At 34.1% G+C, this 19,071-nt stretch overlaps 2 protein-coding genes and 1 long non-coding RNA gene across 3 annotated transcripts; all 3 read left to right on the top strand.

Moving 5' to 3' along the window:
• The first annotated feature begins 985 nt into the window (after window positions 1-985).
• On the top strand, window positions 986-8,653 carry LOC139776325 (uncharacterized). Its single transcript, XM_071712897.1, has 9 exons — window positions 986-1,254; window positions 1,492-1,828; window positions 2,241-2,471; window positions 2,530-2,643; window positions 2,709-2,864; window positions 7,569-7,799; window positions 7,858-7,971; window positions 8,037-8,192; window positions 8,347-8,653. Exons 1-9 carry the CDS (start codon window positions 986-988, stop codon window positions 8,395-8,397), a joined length of 1,659 nt encoding a protein of 552 aa, XP_071568998.1. The 3' UTR covers window positions 8,398-8,653.
• A 1,185-nt stretch (window positions 8,654-9,838) lies between these two features.
• On the top strand, window positions 9,839-19,071 carry LOC139776326 (uncharacterized). Its single transcript, XM_071712898.1, has 11 exons — window positions 9,839-10,107; window positions 10,297-10,633; window positions 10,901-11,131; window positions 11,191-11,304; window positions 11,366-11,549; window positions 16,225-16,501; window positions 17,030-17,378; window positions 17,668-17,898; window positions 18,057-18,170; window positions 18,254-18,409; window positions 18,772-19,071. Exons 1-11 carry the CDS (start codon window positions 9,839-9,841, stop codon window positions 18,820-18,822), a joined length of 2,313 nt encoding a protein of 770 aa, XP_071568999.1. The 3' UTR covers window positions 18,823-19,071.
• On the top strand, window positions 11,624-12,196 carry LOC139776292 (uncharacterized). Its single transcript, XR_011719054.1, has 2 exons — window positions 11,624-11,905; window positions 11,981-12,196. It is a non-coding gene; the product is annotated as an uncharacterized lncRNA (long non-coding RNA).

Consider the following 19,071-nt stretch of genomic DNA (forward strand, 5'->3'; position numbering starts at 1 on the left):
CGTGCAGTTGCTGCATCGTGATCGGTAACTCGATGGACGAAGGGGACGACCCCACCATTCATTTTTATCGTCCATCAGATTATAGTTGCGGTTCTTACGCAGTACAAAATATATATTTAACAAATATTAATTTATTAATAATTGATGACATAGGATTATGTTTAGTTGTCGATTCGTGAGGCGATAAAAGTATTTGATGAGATAATAGTCTTCGAAATGTTTCTTATAGTCTTTGGGAAAGATGCGTTTCTTCGCACGCAGCGGTTCGGTTCGGCCATCACGTTTATCTTATTTCATCATGTGTACCTTTTCTATTGTGTTATTTAAATTTTGCAGGACAGTAATGACAATGAGCATAATTCAAGTCTCTTAGTACCAGTGTATAATGGTGAACGTCTGTTTTACATTTTTTATGCAAATGACGAACACCGGATGCGAGGGATGCGTAGAGTATATAGAAAACTTCGTAGCTGTCTCTACCTGTCTTTTTTTGCAACCACCGCAATTATTGAGACATCGATTTATAATTTTTTTCTCGTGACTTCTGATAAACTTCTGAGATAGAGAGAAGTATAATGTGAATAACTCCTATTGGTCGGTTACAATCGAGGTGGGGGTTCCTCGAATGCTGAATTAGATGCATTCTGTTAGAATTTTACAGTTCCACTGAGACCTCTCGGCCGATCATATCTGGAGAGGAAGTCAAGTTAAGACTATCGATTATGTAGTTGGAAGTTTCGGCGAAGTTTGCCTTTTAACTCTACGAAATCGAAGGAAGTTTCAGTATTGCTGTTTTAGTGGCAAAATCTTAAGCTGTGTTGCACCGATCTAAGTTTAGACTAAGTGCTGTTACGTTAGCCAATTGATATCTTCTTCTGGATGATATTCTCGCTTATAATGTAAACAGAAAAGGAAAAAGAAATAAGTAGAGTTAATGGTAAACCACGTTGGTGATCGTGCTGCAAAATAGACTTATTCGGGATCAATGAATAACGAAAAAAAATCGGTGAATGTTGTATGTCGCTCCGTGGAGTTCGGTCTTCGCGTGATAGGTGTATGGCCGGGTACGTCCTATGCAATTTTGCACAGAGTCTGCTGCATATTTTCGATGGTGGTGTTTCAGACCTTTCAATATCGATACTTGATCATGCACTTCGCCGAGACTAACATTTTTCTCCTCATGGACGTGATGAGCGCAACCCTGGCTTATAGTCTTCTGCTTATCAAAATTATTGTTATCGTATTTAACGTTCGGTAAGCTTCTTCGTCATAATGTAGGTACGTCGAGTACAAAATCAAGTACAGCCATAAAATAAGCACATCGTTGATCCTTTATTCTAGATCTCAAGCTAATAATCGCAAGAAAGAAAATGTTTTGATTAATTGGCAAAATTAATTTGCAAATCGGCATTGATTCGTATATTTTCGGTAATATTTCGCGAATGCAATTTCATGTCGGTCAATATTTTTTTTGAATAACTCATTATATAGTTTGCTGGACGATCTCATAGTACACATGGTCGAGGATTGGAAGGAGCGCGATGTTTCGAACGAATGCACGATGAACAGAATGGCTTACATCTCTCGCTGGTTCTCCAATTTGATAATCGGTTCGCACGCGATGTCGGTAATCTTCTATGCGATCGGCACGTTGTTGAGGAACGAAACCAGCAATCAAACCGATTCTCGAGAGCTTATTCTTAAGATGGAGTTACCTTTCAAAATTGAAAGCACATCGGTATATTTTACCATTCTCGTTACGCAGTTCGTTCACCAAATAAGCGCGGCCAGTTTAGTGGCTGTACTAAATTGCTTACTGCTGACACTGGTAAGTTTGTATGTCTTTTCGTAATTTTTCTAAAAATTACAAAAGAAAAATAATTATATTTAATATCATGAAAAATGATTTATGGACTTAAATTGTCTTAAAAATATATTATTAAACATATACATTATTATATAAATTATATATAATATATTATTAAATAAAATTCTTTTTCTTAGATTTCACTTTTTTTTAAGATTACTTTAAGACTACGAAAAATATATACAGATAAATAAGTAAAAATAAAAATACAATAATTATTAAAATATGTTGAAATTTTATTATTTAATTTCTTTAGAAACTTAAGTTTTTAAAAATCAAGAAATTAGACACATTTATATTAAATATAAAAAAAATAAAAGATAAACAAAACGTTTTTACTACACAAGATGTTAAATTGAATTGGATGATTTAGGTTCTTCATGTGTGTGGACAGATTGATATAATGCGGCAAAAACTGAGTGAAATCACGCGGAAGGACATCGAACAAAACGTAAACAAAAGTATTGCAAAAATGCTAATCGTTCGGCATCAGAAGATTATCTCCTTCTCCGAGAATATTGAGGCTCTCTTCTCGAGTATAGCATTAGTACAATTTGTGTCGAACACTTTGGTCCTCTGTTCCCTAGGATTTGTCATTGTGATCGTAAGTACACGTGAAACAACATATCTTATTCGAAACATAAGATATTTAAAATTTTTAGTCCATTGGTGTCCCAGGCGGAACGCCTATGCTAGTAAAGTCCGTGTTCTTTTACATTCTAATCAATGTGGAGGCATTTGTATTTTGCTTTCTTGGAGAATATCTTACTACGAAAGTCAGTATGTAATATGACATGTATATTGGACATGATACACCGTTTTACAACAAAAATTATTTTAGAGTAAGATGATCGGCGACGCCGCTTATGAAGCGCTTTGGTACGAATTGAATCCAATTCAGAGTCGAGATACCCTATTTATAATTGTAAGATCACAGAAGTATTTGACGCTCACGATCGGAAAGGTCGCGAATCTCTCGCTAAAGCAATTTACCAGCGTAAGGATTTATTAAAGTAAAAGTAGCTAAATAGAAGTGTACTTGTGCCGTAGAATTTTATATTTTGACATGACCAAGTAACGACCTCTAGTTGCTTCATCGCGGCATAGTGTTCGCGTACGATGACCGTAATTGCTTCTCTATCATGTTGTAGATCATAAAAGCCTCAGCGTCATACATGTCGGTGTTACATGCGATGTATTGAAGCCTAAACTTACTTTATGCTCCGCTTATATCTTCGCGTGCAGAAGGATATAGTTTTACAATCGCCAGCCGGTTACGTGATTAGCAATTTTCCTATTCAGAAACTCCATGGGGTTTCACATCAGGTATATGTGTGTATAAGAGTAGAAAGACATTAGTATTGATTTGTGATGAACAATGTGAAGTTGATCTTCTCGGTCGATGTACCTTTTTTGAAGCTGATAATAATAAAATAAAAGTATTTAATTGAATATTTAATTATTTAGCGCTGCTTTAAGTTACAAAGTTAAAAATTAAACTTGGAAAATTTGATGTGTGTTTTATGTGTTGTATATGGGTAATTCCACGTCAAATCGGACAAGATTTGACTTTGTATTTTTTAAATTGATTGAAACTTTTTTTACATGAAATATACATAAAATAAGCAGATACGTATTTTTTTGTTTGTCCGAAAAAATTTTTTTACAAAAGTTATAAACAATACAATTTTTGTCAAAAATGAAGAAGTCGTCTACTTTACAAATTAATATCTCTGGTTATATTTGTCGTAGAGAAATATTCAAAAAAGCATTTTAAAGCTAAGAAGGCAATCTTTGAAAAAAAAATAGTTCAAGTTACAAGAAATTGCAAATTCAAATTGTTATAAGCAATTGAAATGTTTAATTAATTTTTTCACTAAAAAGTACCTTTTTAAAAATTTTTTAAATAATGCTATCTTATTCTTTATTTCATTCTGAAAGTACACATATTTTTCTTTTTATGGAGAAACGATGGATTCTATTTTTTATACAATTTTAATGACTGAGGCGCCGCGCCGCGCCGCGTCGCGCTGTGCACGCGTCTCTAGTTCGACCAAGTAGCGCGGCGCATCGATGCCGTCGATTACTTCGCCACCTGTATTTTCGCGGCGCCTCAGTCATTAAAATTATATAAAAAATAGAATCCATCGCGTTTCTCCATAAAAAGAAAAATATGTGTACTTTCAGAATGAAATAAAGAATAAGATAGCATTATTTAAAAAATTTTTAAAAAGGTACTTTTTAGTGAAAAAATTAATTAAGCATTTCAATTGCTTATAACAATTGGAATTTGCAATTTCTTGTAACTTAAACTATTTTTTTTTCAAAGATTGCCTTCTTAGCTTTAAAATGGTTTTTTGAATATTTCTCTACGACAAATATAACCAGAGATATTAATTTGTAAAATAGACGACTTCTTTATTTTTGACGAAAATTGTATTGTTTATAACTTTTGTAAAAAAAATTTTTCTGACAAACAAAAAAATACGTATCTGCTTATTTTATGTATATTTCATGTAAAAAAAAGTTTCAATCGATTTAAAAAATACGAGGTCAAATCTTGTCCGATTTGACGTGGAATTGCCCATATGTGTGTGTGCGCCCACGCATATATTTGAAACAATTAGATATGTAAATATATATATGCATATGAGAAATATTATTAAAATTATTTTATATATTTTTAAAATTTTATATATATTTCATAATCAAATCGCAGAACAAAATATAACTAGTTTATTGTTTAAATATGTATGTATATTGATTATTATATTGATATACATATATGTATATTAATTGGAGTTTTATTACATTTTCTATATATTGTTTATCATAAATAAGTATAAATTTATTTTAGCGTTATTGAAATTATTTTATGGCATACCGGGATTTATCCTAGTATCCACTTCATCTTCGAGCAGAAAGAGAGCTCAGTTAAAATCAGCCCTCACATTTATGATATCTCCTGTTCATACCCCGATTGTACTGAATTACGGCGTTGAGCTGCATAAGACTGAAATTTGTTAGCATCGACATACGCTGACGAACGTTTGCTTTGCATTTTTAATGTAAATAACGGACAGAGACCGTACACGAGGGTGTAGAAGTTCTCCGTGGCTATCTCTGCCTGTTTCTTTTTTTTTTTTTTTGCAACTGTGGTATAATCATCGAAATGTCTGATTATTTACTCGCAATTTCTAAGACAAGAGAATATGAAAAGATATGATGGAAATACGATGGATAAGTAATTTCTATTGATCACAACTGTAAGGTGGGGGTTACTTGAGTACTGAACTCATAGAATTTTACAATCTCACTGAGACCTCTCGGCCGATCATATCTAGAGAGGAAGTCAAGTTAAGACTATCGATTATGTAGTTGGAAGTTTCGGCGAAGTTTGCCTTTTAACTCTACGAAATCGAAGGAAGTTTCAGTATTGTTTTAGTGGCAAAATCTTAAGCTGTGTTGCACCGATCTAAGTTTAGACTAAGTGCTGTTACGTTAGCCAATTGATATCTTCTTCTGGATGATATTCTCACTTATAATGTAGACAAAAAAGAAAAGAAAAATAAGTAGAGTTAATAATAAACCACGTTGGTGCTGCAAAATAGACTTATTCGGGATCAATGAATAACGAAATAAAATCGGTGAATGTTGTATGTCGCTCCGTGGAGTTCGGTCTTCGCGTGATGGGTGTATGGCCGGGTACATCCTATGCAATTTTGCGCAGAGTCTGCTGCATATTTTCGATGGTGGTATTTCAGACCTTGCAATATCGATACTTGATCATGCACTTCGCCGAGACTAACATTTTTCTCCTCATGGACGTGATGAGCGCAACCCTGGCTTATAGTCTTCTGCTTATCAACATGATTATTATCTTATTTAACGTTCGGTAAGCTTCTTCGTCACAATGTAGGTACGTTGAGTACAAAATCAAGTACAGCCATAAAATAAGCACATCGTTGATCCTTTATTTTAGATCTCAAGCTAATAATCGCAAGAAAGAAAATGTTTTGATTAATTGGCAAAATTAATTTGCAAATCTGCGTTGATTTGTATATTTTCGGTAATATTTCGCGAATGCAATTTCATGTCGGTCAATATTTTTTTTGAATAACTCATTATAGTTTGCTGGACGATCTCATAGTACACATGGTCGAGGATTGGAAGGAGCGCGATGTTTCGAACAAATGCACGATGAATAGAATGGCCTACATCTCCCGCTGGTTCTCCAATTTGATAATCGGTTCGCACGCGATGTCGGTAATCTTCTATGCGATCGGCACGTTGTTGAGGAACGAAAGCAGCAATCAAACCGATTCTCGAGAGCTTATTCTTAAGATGGAGTTACCTTTCAAAATTGAAAGCACATCGGTATATTTTACCATTCTCGTTACGCAGTTCGTTCACCAAGTAAGCACGGCCAGTTTGGTGGCTGTGCTATATTGCTTACTCCTGACACTGGTAAGTTCGTATGTCTTTTCGTAACTTTTCTAAAAATTACGAAAGAAGAATAATTATATTTAAGGAGGTTCTACAGGTACTCTCTAGTCAGTCGAGAGATGAAGAGAAAATCTTCAAATTCATCAATTCTAAGTATTCATAAAATATTTTCATGAATTTTGATGATGTTAGAGCTTATATCATACCCGTATTAGTCGAAGCAAGGAATAATTAAAAATATCGTGTAAGTGCTCCTTTGACTCCGGCTTCTTATACATGCGAGAAAATGTGATAACGTCACGAACTTGAGTCTCGCTGTTCTGCTCATATAAGCGTGGTCCTTTTCTAGTCAGTGACTGCGTTTACTTTTATAAATTTACAATGACTCCTCCAAGCCCGACCAATTCATGGAGAAATAAGGATAGAGTCTTACGTGGTGTCAAAAGAGGAAAATTCGCTAAAAAGAAAGTTGTTCTTCGAATGGAAAATGCCCAAAAATCATTGACAGATAAAAGGTTATGTGAGGTGCAGTCGCTGCGACGTTGTTAAATCTCCCTTGTTATTCGAAGCACGCTACGTGAACTGTGATATGGCCTGTTTCAATAGCCAATATCACAAAATTTTACACGATAACCCTTGTTTTTCTCGATATTTCTGAAAAGCTTAGATTAAGATCTATAAGAGCTCCGTTTTTTGAATCTCTGGTAGGCCGCCTTCATATAATTAATATCTCGTTTCCTGTCTCCGGGAACCCTTTTGCCATAAGAGCTCATGTTAAAACTGTGATTTCAAAATTCATTTTTGCAAATTTTTACACGATAACCGATGCTAAAATTTTTTGAGCACTTTTCTCGCATCTTACTTTATACGTCCATAAAGTTTTTTTCCAATTTTTAGATACATCCATTATCTGTAGAACCTCCTTAACATCATGAAAAATGATTTAAGGACTTAAATTGTCTTAAAAATATTAAACAGATACATTATTATATATAAAATATATTATTAAATAAAATTCTTTTTCTTAGATTTCACTCTTTTTTTTAAGATTACTAAAAATATATACAGATAAATAAGTAAAAATAAAAATACAATAATTATTAAAATATGTTGAAATTTTATTATTTAATTTCTTTAGAAACTTAAGTTTTTAAAAATCAAGAAATTAGACACATTTATATTAAATATAAAAAAAATAAAAGATAAACAAAACGTTTTTACTACACAAGATGTTAAATTGAATTGGATGATTTAGGTTCTTCATGTGTGTGGACAGATTGATATAATGCGACAAAAACTGAGTGAAATCACACGGAAGGACATCAAACAAAACATAAACAAAAATATTGCAAAAATGCTAATCGTTCGGCATCAGAAGATTATCTCCTTCTCCGAGAATATTGAGGCTCTCTTCTCGAGTATAGCATTAGTACAATTTGTGTCGAACACTTTGGTCCTCTGTTCCCTAGGATTTGTCATTGTGATCGTAAGTACACGTGAAACAACATAACTTATTCGAAACATAAGATATTTAAAATTTTTAGTCCATTGGTGTCCCAGGCGGAACGCCTATGCTAGTAAAGTCCGTGTTCTTTTACATTCTATTCAATGTGATGGCATTTGTATATTGCTTTCTTGGAGAATATCTTACTACGAAAGTCAGTATGTAATATGACATGTATATTGGACATGATACACCGTTTTACAACAAAAATTATTTTAGAGTAAGATGATCGGCGACGCCGCTTATGAAGTGCTTTGGTACGAATTGAATCCAATTCAGAGTCGAGATATCCTAATTATAATTGTAAGATCACAGAAGTATTTGACGCTCACGATCGGAAAGATCGCGAATCTCTCGCTAAAGCAATTTACCAGCGTAAGGATTTATTGAAGTAAAAGTAGCTAAATAGAAGTGTACTTGTGCCGTAGAATTTTATATTTTGACATGACCGAGTGACGACCTCTAGTTGCTTCATCGCGGCATAGTGTTCGCGTACGATGACCGTAATTACTTCTCTATCATGTTGTAGATCATAAGAGCCTCAGCGTCATACATGTCGGTGTTACATGCGATGTATTGAAGCCTAAACATACTTTATGCTCCGCTTATATCTTCGCGTGCAGAAGGATATAGTACTTTTACTACCGCCAGCCAGTTACGATTAGCAATTTTCCTATTCAGAGACTCGATGGGGTTTCACATCAGGTATATGTGTGTATAAGAGTAGAAGGACATTATTAAAGTATTGATTTGTGATGAACAATGTGAAGTTGATCTTCTCGGTCGATGTACCTTTTTTAAAGCTGATAATAATAAAATAAAAGTATTTAATTGAATATTTAATTATTTAGCGCTGCTTTAAGTTACAAAGTTAAAAATTAAACTTGGAAAATTTGATGTGTGTTTTATGTGTTGTACATGTGTGTGTGTGCGCCCACGCATATATTTGAAACAATTAGATATGTAAATATATATATGCTTATGAGAAATATAATTAAAGTCGTTTTATATATTTTTTAAATTTTATATATATTTCATAATCAAATCGGAGAACAAAATATAACTAGTTTATTGTTTAAATATGTATGTATATTGATTATTAGAGTGATTATTGACATACATATATGATTATTAGAGTGATTATTGATATACATAATGTATATTAATTGCAGTTTTATTACATTTTCTATATATTTTTTATCATAAATATTTAAAAATTTATTTTAGCGTTATTGAAATTATTTTATGGCATACCGGGATTTATCCTAGTATCCACTTCATCTTCGAGCAGAAAGAGAGCTCAGTTAAAATCAGCCCTCACATTTATGATATCTCCTGTTCATACCTCGATTGTACTGAATTACGGCGTTGAGCTGATACTGAAATTTGTTAGGATCGACATACACGCTGACGAACGTTTGCTTTGCATTTTTAATGCAAATAACGGACAGAGACCGTACACGAGGGTGTAGAAGTTCTCCGTGGCTATCTCTGCCTGTTCTTTTTTTTGCAATTGTGGTATAATCATCGAAATGTCTGATTATTTACTCACAATTTCAAAGACAAGAGAATATGAAAAGATATGATGGAAATACGATGGATAAGTAATTTCTATTGATCGCAACTGTAAGGTGGGGGTTACTTGAGTACTGAGAGAACTCATAGAATTTTACATTCTCACTGAGGCCTCGCCGATCAACCACATATCCACTGATGACTGTTAACCGTGGCTGAGTTAAATTATCGATCATGCTGTCAGAAATTTTAGCGCCCATTTTCTAACTGACGACGATATAAAATATAACGTCAAGGCAATCGTGTTGGAATTTCGATGCTACTTAAGCTGAGTGCGCTGTACCTACTGATCATTTATATTAATCTTGTGTTAGCAAACTGATATCATTTTTGGGATTACAATCTTTCTGTAACGTAGACGGAGAAGAAAGTCGAGTTAACTTAAAGTATTAATGTTAAATCACGTTGGTGCTATCGTGCCGTGAGACTGATTTAATCGGGGGTCAATGAATAACGGCACAGAAACGGTGAATACCGTGTGTCACCCTATCGAGTTCGGACTTCGCGCGATCGGCGTATGGCCGGGCACGTCGTATGCAATTTTGCGCCGAGTGTTCTGTATATCTTCGGTGATAATGTTTCAGACCTTTCAATATCAACACTTGATTATGCATTTCGGCGATGAGGATCTTTTGCTCCTCATGGACGTATTAAGCGCAACGTTGGCTTACAGTCTTCTGCTCATCAAATTGATTATTTTTGCGTTTAATGCTCGGTAAGCTTCTTCGTTGCGGTACGAAATTATAAATACGATTCGCAAAGTAAATATGTCTCGGGTTCGTTCTAGATTCCAGGTCGTAATAAATCAAAAGAAAGAATCTTTAATTCATATAATTTTTGCTATTAAATCACAACAACTCTAATAACATCTCGCGAAATCAATATTTCTATAAATCCGTTGTAGTCTGCTGAATGTAATCATAGAGCGCGTAATTGAGGATCGGAAGGAGTGCGATGTTTGTGACGAGTACATGATGACTAGGATGGCGTACATTTCTCGTCGATTCTCCAACTTTATAATTACCTTGTATGCGCTCTCGGTGTTCCTTTACGCAACCGGTACATTGCTGAGGTACAAAAGTAACAATCAGACTGACACTCGAGAGCTTATCCTTAAGATGGAATTGCCTTTTGAGATCAAGAGCACATCGGTACACATAGTTGTCCTTATTATACAATTTGTTCATCAGACAAGTGGAGCCAGTTTGGTAGGCGTGATGAATTCCTTGCTGATAACACTGGTAAGTTTTGACTGTCTTTCCATAATTTGTCGGTGTTTCTGGAAATCGCAAAAGAAAATAATTTCGATGCAGAATATGCAGAGAAAAGGAATTTATAGACTTTAATCTATTTAAGAAAGCAAATATAATAAATATATTAATAATAATTTGCATTGTCTTTTATTCAAAAAATAAAATTGTAGCACAATTTTATTTTTTGAATAAACAAAGAAAACACGCTTCCGTTTTCACTTTAAACTGATTATGAATGCATATCGTGACGTTTAGGTTCTTCACGTGTGCGGACAGATTGACATCGTGCGACAAAAATTGAGTGAAATCACGCGAAAAGATATTAAGCGAGGTGTGAACGAGAGCATCGTGAAAATATTGATTATTCGTCATCAAAAGATTATTTCTCTTTCGAAAAATATCGAGGCCTTTTTCTCAAATATCGCGCTAATACAATTCGTATCAAACACTCTGGTTATTTGTTGTCTAGGATTTCTTATCGTGATCGTAAGTAACACGTGAAATAACATAACTCGTTTGAAATATGAGATATTTGAAATTTTTAGTCCATCGGTGTTCCGGGCGGATCGTCTATGCTAATAAAGTCCGTGTTCTTTTACATTGTTATGAGCATGGAGGCATTTATATTTTGCTTCCTCGGAGAGTATCTCAGTACGAAAGTCAGTATTTCACGCAAAGCATTTCGTGATACAACGTGCTAAGATTTATTGCACATTTCAGAGTCAAAAGATCGGCGACGCGGCGTACGAATCGCTTTGGTACGAACTGAACCCAAATCAAAATCGAGACGTCCTGCTCATGATCATAAGATCGCAGAAGCACTTGACGCTCACGGTCGGAAAGGTCATGGATCTTTCCCTCAAGCAATTCGCTGGCGTAAGGAAATTAGAGATATGTAATGAAAGTAACGTTAGAAAAGCTATATCTGTAGGTAGGCTGTTAACGTGAATGATGTTTCGACAGCCGAGCAACGTTCTGTAGTCGTTTCGTCGTGGCACGATGTTCGCGTACGATGGCAGTAATTGCTTCTATCATGTTGCAGATCGTGAAAGCTTCGGCGTCATACGTGTCGGTGTTACACGCAATGTATTGAAGCCTTAAACTGCACGCCGCTTATATCTTCGCGTGCAGAAGGATATAGTACTTTTATCACCGTCAGTCGTTTACACGGTTAACAATTTTTCTATTCAAAGAGGCGGAGTTTCACATCAAGTGTACGCGTATAGACAAACAGGAGTAACGGAGCATCGATTTACCGAGGTACCTGTTCGCGATGGCTTTATTTAGCCTGTAGTTCACAAGGACAGAGTTATAAATACATCGTTGATATTTTAGATTGATGTATTTTACCGAGTCGGACAACGAAATGATGACCAGAATAAACGTATTCCCCATTTTAAGAGAGATTAATTTAATCATCTACTAGCGTTTTTATATTAAATAATCGAAAATTAATTTGGAAGATTCTTAAGATAACTAAACGAAATTATATGAAATAAAACTTAAGATGTTAAAAATGCAGTGTAAAAATAATAAACACAAATAGAGTGATATAGTATTATGGAGTATTCGCCTCGGTTACAAGGAACAATTTCCCGCTGACTGAATTTTTCTTCGCTTATACCGTCGTTCTGTAATCCTGCACCGTCGTCGTTGAACTGCCCGAGCTTTCTGGCAAGCACAGTTGGCAGGCTACAACTGTGATCTTTACACTGGTTTTTCCATCGCAACGAACTCCTGCGATACGTCTTACAAGGGGAGTATCAACCCTGGTAATAATGGATTCTTTTCATTTTTATATATGTTGTAGGGGGTGTCCCCCTGTATACGTCAGTAAACGGAAAAGTCGCGACGGGCCTTAGTTTACGAGAAAATTAATTTAAAAAATATTTAAATATTTAAATTAATTTAAATAAAAATAATATTTTGGTGGATATCAAGTGAATTTTTCCGTTACATTTTTGTTTTGATGCGTCTTTTTTGTAAGAAAAAAGTGTATGCAAGATAATGGAGACAATTTTTATTTTATTTTAATCACATTTAACGTTTATTGTATTATACAGAACATGTTTCAGGATGGTACTTATCGTAAAAACAAGAAAAACATAAATTTTTAGAACACCAAGCACATTTTATAAAAGCGACGTTTTGACAAGCACACGGTTTTTTTAATAACGATACCGGAAAACACAAATCGTTAAGTACCATCCTGAAACATGTTCTGTATAATACAATAAACGTTAAATGTGATTAAAATAAAATAAAAATTGTCTCCATTATCTTGCATACACTTTTTTCTTACAAAAAAGACGCATCAAAACAAAAATGTAACGGAAAAATTCACTTGATATCCACCAAAATATTATTTTTATTTAAATTAATTTAAATATTTAAATATTTTTTAAATTAATTTTCTCGTAAACTAAGGCCCGTCGCGACTTTTCCGTTTACTGACGTATACAGGGGGACACCCCCTACAACATATATAAAAATGAAAAGAATCCATTATTACCAGGGTTGATACTCCCCTTGTTAGTTTTCCTCTCTCCTGATCGTCCAGCACAGGGAAATCCCAAATTATACTCCCTTGCAGAGTAACGAAACATTTTACCTCACGACAAGCAGTTCGTGGAAGCTGCGCTCCACCTTTCCTTTGCATGTTGCATTTTTAACGAGGGCATACAGTTGTATCGTGAACAAAAGTTTGGAAAGAAGGGGATCCACCCTATATATTGTTCATGTGTATTCGTTATTTCTAAATTTATAGCTGCAGTATTTTCTTCTTTTTTTTTGTACACGATTCTTTTGTACATTTTTTTTCTTACACGCACGATTGTGTACCTATTATAAGTTGCCTGTTTTATTTCTGATACTTTAATGAAATATTAGTCGAATTCAGAATTAGTCTGATTTCACCTTAGACGAGAGTGAAACAGGATATTAACGCGAACGTGCACATAATCTTCCATAGAATATATTTCGATCTATTGCAAATGATATCCGCGGACTAGCAGGATTATACCTCGGGCCGCTGTAACTCGCGCGTAATGACGGATACGGCGATTCATGCACGCCGTACTTCGAGGCGAATCATCGGCATGCAAATGGTCGCCGTATTTTTACAGCACCGGTGTACTCGCCGCTAACGCAAACAGTCTCGAGACATTTTAGAGCCGAGAATGGTTAACAAATATCTTTTCAAAATATCCGGCGGAATTGACGAACGAAGTTACAATACGATCGTTGATTATTAAGCACCAGCGTATTATTGTATTTGCGGAAAATATCGAGACTCTTTACACCGTACATCGCATTAATGATGCTTTTATCAGACACGATCATCATATGCTGTTTAGGATTTTTTATCGTCACTGTAAGTAACAAGTCCAAGATGACGTTACTAATAGACACACAAATATTGCATATCGGGTCGAAAAATACTGTTGATAATTATTAACACTGAAGAGATGTCTGGAGGTATAATGTGCAAATAACTCATACTAAGTTACTGTTTGCGTACATGGAAATTTCAGTCGCTCGACACACTCAATGCCGCAGCGATTTTAATAAAGTGTTATTCTACATTTTGATGAACCTCGAGGCATCCATTCATATACTGTTTCTCCGGTGAATATCTGAGCGTTAAGGTTAGCGTCGAGATAACAATGGCAGCTTCATTAATTCGCGGATATCGTATTTTTTCACTTTTCAGAGCAAAATGATGATTGGAAGTGCGGCGTACGATTCTCTCTGGTACGATTTTCCAGCCAAAGAAAGTCGGACTGTATTATTTTTGATTCTGAGATCGCAGAAAAGATTGACAATCACAAGTGGGAAAATCGTCGACCTTTCTTTGAAGCGATTTAGCGTAAGATATAACTTATGATATTTTTCTGGCATTTGTCTGTCTTGTGTGTAATGTGAAATCGAATATTTATAACAGACTTTATCCTAATAATTATTTTTTAAGATATTAATTAATATTAAAACAAGACTTTGCTATGTTGTTATAGTAATAACATACAGTTTGAAACAAAATTCATTATTCTTATTTATTAATTATCGAAATAATTTAAATACAAAAATTAGCGTGGCATTATATTACAAATAACTTTATCTAGTTTCCAATCGTTATTATATTATTATTTAATTATATTTCTTTCCATATTATTGTATTATTTAATTTTTTACTATTTTATATATGTAGAGATATAGATTATAGATTTAATATTTTAGGCATCGTAAGGGCATCGTTGTCGTATATATCAGTACTATTGGCAATGTACTGAAGAGAATAATGTATAACGGCTGTAACATGACGCAAAACTGAGTGAAAAGTAGAATTTAGTAGCAAGAAAATAAATATACAAAGTTTTTTTCTAAATATTACTACTACTTTAGCTTCCTTTTACGAGTTGCGAGTAGTTAAAACTGTTTGTACAGTCCTCTCGCGCAAAAAAGGGATATTACAGTCCTTAAAATGAGACCAAAAAGTACGTGACGAAAGTTTTTCTCGTTTCGACGGATATTCTTCACGATACTATTAATAAGACAAAGTCAACCCGAGTGTTTCTTTCCTAGTGTTTTTAGTTTGTTCATCTACGGCGAAAAGGCATTGTAAAACAAACTTTCGCAATTTCGCTTTCTCTTGGCACTTCCAGCCCTCATCTTCAAGTCTTGAATTACTTAGCATGGCTGTTGTGCACAACTTCGCATCTGACACTCGCGTGTGTTTTTTCTTTATTAACTGTATAAATTTGATTTTATTTATTCAGTTTTACCAGAGAGAAGTTCAGGCTTGATGAAGTAACACAAAATAGATATTATAGTAGACAATATTTTTAATATATATTATATACTTGTTTTGTTTTCGAGTAACGCCGTTGGTACTGGAATATATTTCACTCAGCACTTTATTTTCCCGTTTCTGCTTCTGGCTTACTTAACGATTATTGCGCGCAACTGCATCTGACGTGCAACAGAGTTTCATACAAAATTGGGCGACTAACATATTTCAGAAGAATAAGTTTCGAACGCGCGCACACTCGCCGCACTTACCGTAATGCGCGAGAAAATCTCTCGATATTAAGGAAATAATATTTCGGAAAGAGAAACTTTCCCCTCTTCTATTTTTCCTCTTCCTTAAAATATTTTCCCTTCTGCACGCAAATACAAAACTTTTCTTACGGTCGTCGAACATGGTTCAATGCTCCATGTACATTCACATGTTGATATCTGCCGTTGCTTGAATTTTTAAAGAAAATAACGCACTAACCGTCATTCCACGCCACCGTTTTGTCCGAGAATTCGAGAAGGAGAGGTCGACCACCCGGAAACTTCTTTTTTTTTATATCGAGAATTGCACGTTCGAGATTGCACGCGATCTACGAACGTTGCGATCAAAATATTTAATAAGCCATGTCTCGTGGGAGGGTGAGCCCCACTCTTGCCATCTCTTTCAAGCATTCAGTTTGTACAGAGATACCGCATTGTGCATATCGTACAATCAATCAGGTTTCTCGTAACAACGTTCAAAATTCTTTTATTAGAATCGACGCATGTTGACGGTGCAAAATAAGAGGATAATAATAACAGAAATATGAAAGTAGAGAATACAGTTAGCAAAGTGATAGAAATTTGGCTACAAATTTTTGGCGTCTGGCCGAATACATCGTGCGTTTTATTACGTCGACTGTTCTGGACCGTCATGCTCGTAATCGAGCAAGCCTTTCAATATCGATATATCGTAGATCATTTTTATTTGATCAAGTTCTCCGACATGATGAACATCTTGAGTCTAACAATGGCGTATACAATATTTTCAATTAAACTCATTATATTATGGTTTAAGCAGCGGTGAGATACGCAACGGCACGTAGTGATACGCACTATCAGTGAAAAATTTGCTTTAAATATTTAATTTATTTATATTTAATTATTGTTATTTAACAGCACTAAGTTAGTTACATACCTTTATTTAGTGTTACATCTTGAATCAACAATTACTTTAGTTGATAATATAAATTATTTGACAATTGTCTACGTGAATATTAAAGTTAAAATAATGACAAATTGCTGTAATAAATTTATTATTGTACGCAAAGAGGAAATAAGCGGACTCTCTCTCTCGCATGGATAAAGTTTTTATTGCACAGCAATAAATTTTTCACCGATGGTTCGCATTAAGGTCGATTCAGACACAGCCGTGCCGTATCCGTACCGTGCACGGAACAGAAACATTAGACAAGGATTCCTATTGTCTCCATCCTTGTCTAATGTTAACGATACGGATACGGTACGGGTACGGCACGGCTGTGTCTGAATCGACCCTTACGCTTCGTTGCCGCCGTTATCACGATTATGACCAAAGAAAATCATTTGTAGAACGTTCAACGAGATATTAACGATAATGGCTATCGACTGGGAAAAGTGTTCCAGCACGAAATTCAGTATGTTCACGACAACGAGCAATGTCAAACTGTCGAAGCGTTTCACTAACATAACGGTGATACTTTATTCGACATCTGTAATTATTTTTAGCAGCGGTATTCTCGTAAAACACGCCGATAATGGCATAATCTCCAACGTTTCCACACGATTGCTTCTAGATATGGATTTGCCATTTGACGCTAATCGAAGATTCGTATATGAATCGATCATAATTATTCAGTTTCTTCATTTGCTGCTGTGTTCCGACGCAATGGGTTTAATAAATGCTCTACTCATAACTCTGGTAAGTCATATTGCGCAAAATGTTATTATTAATATTATTAGTATTATCTATTATTATTTGTATTACTTATAAAATTTGATTTTTTGATATTTTATTGATCATAATATAAATTGATTGACAGAGTGTGCATGTACGTATTGCCCACATTATCAAAAATAGTTTATTAGCAGTTGTGCTGTTTTTCAGATTTTAAAAGATTTTATGCAGCATAAATTTAACTTAGACATTCAATATTCTTACTTGCGACTTTTATTGAGTACAGCGGTTGAGAGAAACGTATATATTTTAGATATTGCATATAAGCGGTCAAATAGATATTCTTCGTAAAAGTTTGATGGAAATTTTTCCAAAGGAAAGGAAGCTCAGCCCGAGTTGTTCTATGATAAAAGAAATAATCCAAAAACACAAAAAAATTATCATCTTTTCAGAACATATTGAAAATCTGTTTTCGTATGTCGCGTTGGTGATGTTCATATCGGATACTTTGATTATGTGCTTCTTGGGTTTTACAATTGTCACGGTAAGCGGTTTTGATTAATTTTGCGGTTAAGAGGAATATACACTATAGAAATCAGGTTGTAGGTATCTGCAGAGTAGAAGAGTATTAATCCGTGCCTTTATTTTTTTTATTATTTTATCACTTTTCTCTTGTTCTTATAATATTTCTTAAAATTCTAGTCGATTGGTCGATCCGATGGCTCTGAAAGTATAATCAAGTCTGTCTCATTTTACTTGGTTATGAATATGCAGACGTTCGTATTTTGTCTTGCTGGGGAATACTTGAGCGCTAAGGTTAGACATTGGGACTAATATTGATAAATAAGCAGAATATTACACAATTGTTTCTAAAAGCTACAAGATCCATTATTTAATAGAGTAAAAGTATTGGAGATGCTGCGTACAATTCCCTCTGGTACAAATCAAATTCCAAAGACAGTCGAATTATATTGCTCTTAATAATGAGGTCGCAAAATCGATTAACGATTACAATTGGAAAGATAATGAATTTGTCTTTGGAACAATTTAGCAGTGTAAGTCTATCTCAGACTTGTTTTGTACATGAAACATTTTACGAGTTTTATGCTGAAGATTGTTTAGCGAATAATTGTCTAAAATCAATAAAAAATACAAAATGTGTTATGTCTTCGTAAAATATAAATAAAATATTACTGTCAATTAATTTTTATAATATACTGCATATTTTTTATTCGATATTTATATGTTTATATATTTGTTTTAAATAACAAATAATATTTGCTGTTATATTCAAATTGTTATATATTAATAAAACAATTAGTCAAATGACAAACAAACAACTTTTTATATTAAATTTAAATATTTATCATAATTTCTACATTAATGTTCGTGTAATAATCAAATAATACTGTTTCAGATTGTCAAGGCTTCAGCTTCTTATATGTCGGTTTTACTTGCAATGTATTGAAGCGAAACTATATTCTATTTACATACATTATTGATAAGCATTAATAATAGTTAATAATATTAATAGTTTGGTTATTATACTTAGTTGTAAAGAAATTTGCGTATGAATTAAAACCGTTGCAATATTATTTATCATTCTCTTTTATGTGCGTGCACGTTTGCATGCGTGTATGCGTGTTAATCCGGGAATAAGAATATTTGCTAACCTGTAGCATATTTATTTTAAGGAAGTGGATATATAAAGTATCAC

This window comes from Temnothorax nylanderi, unplaced genomic scaffold (assembly GCF_030848795.1).
Source record: "Temnothorax nylanderi isolate EJ_2023f unplaced genomic scaffold, tnyl_v1.0 TNYL_tig0116_pilon, whole genome shotgun sequence".
Classification (NCBI taxonomy): domain Eukaryota; kingdom Metazoa; phylum Arthropoda; class Insecta; order Hymenoptera; family Formicidae; genus Temnothorax; species Temnothorax nylanderi.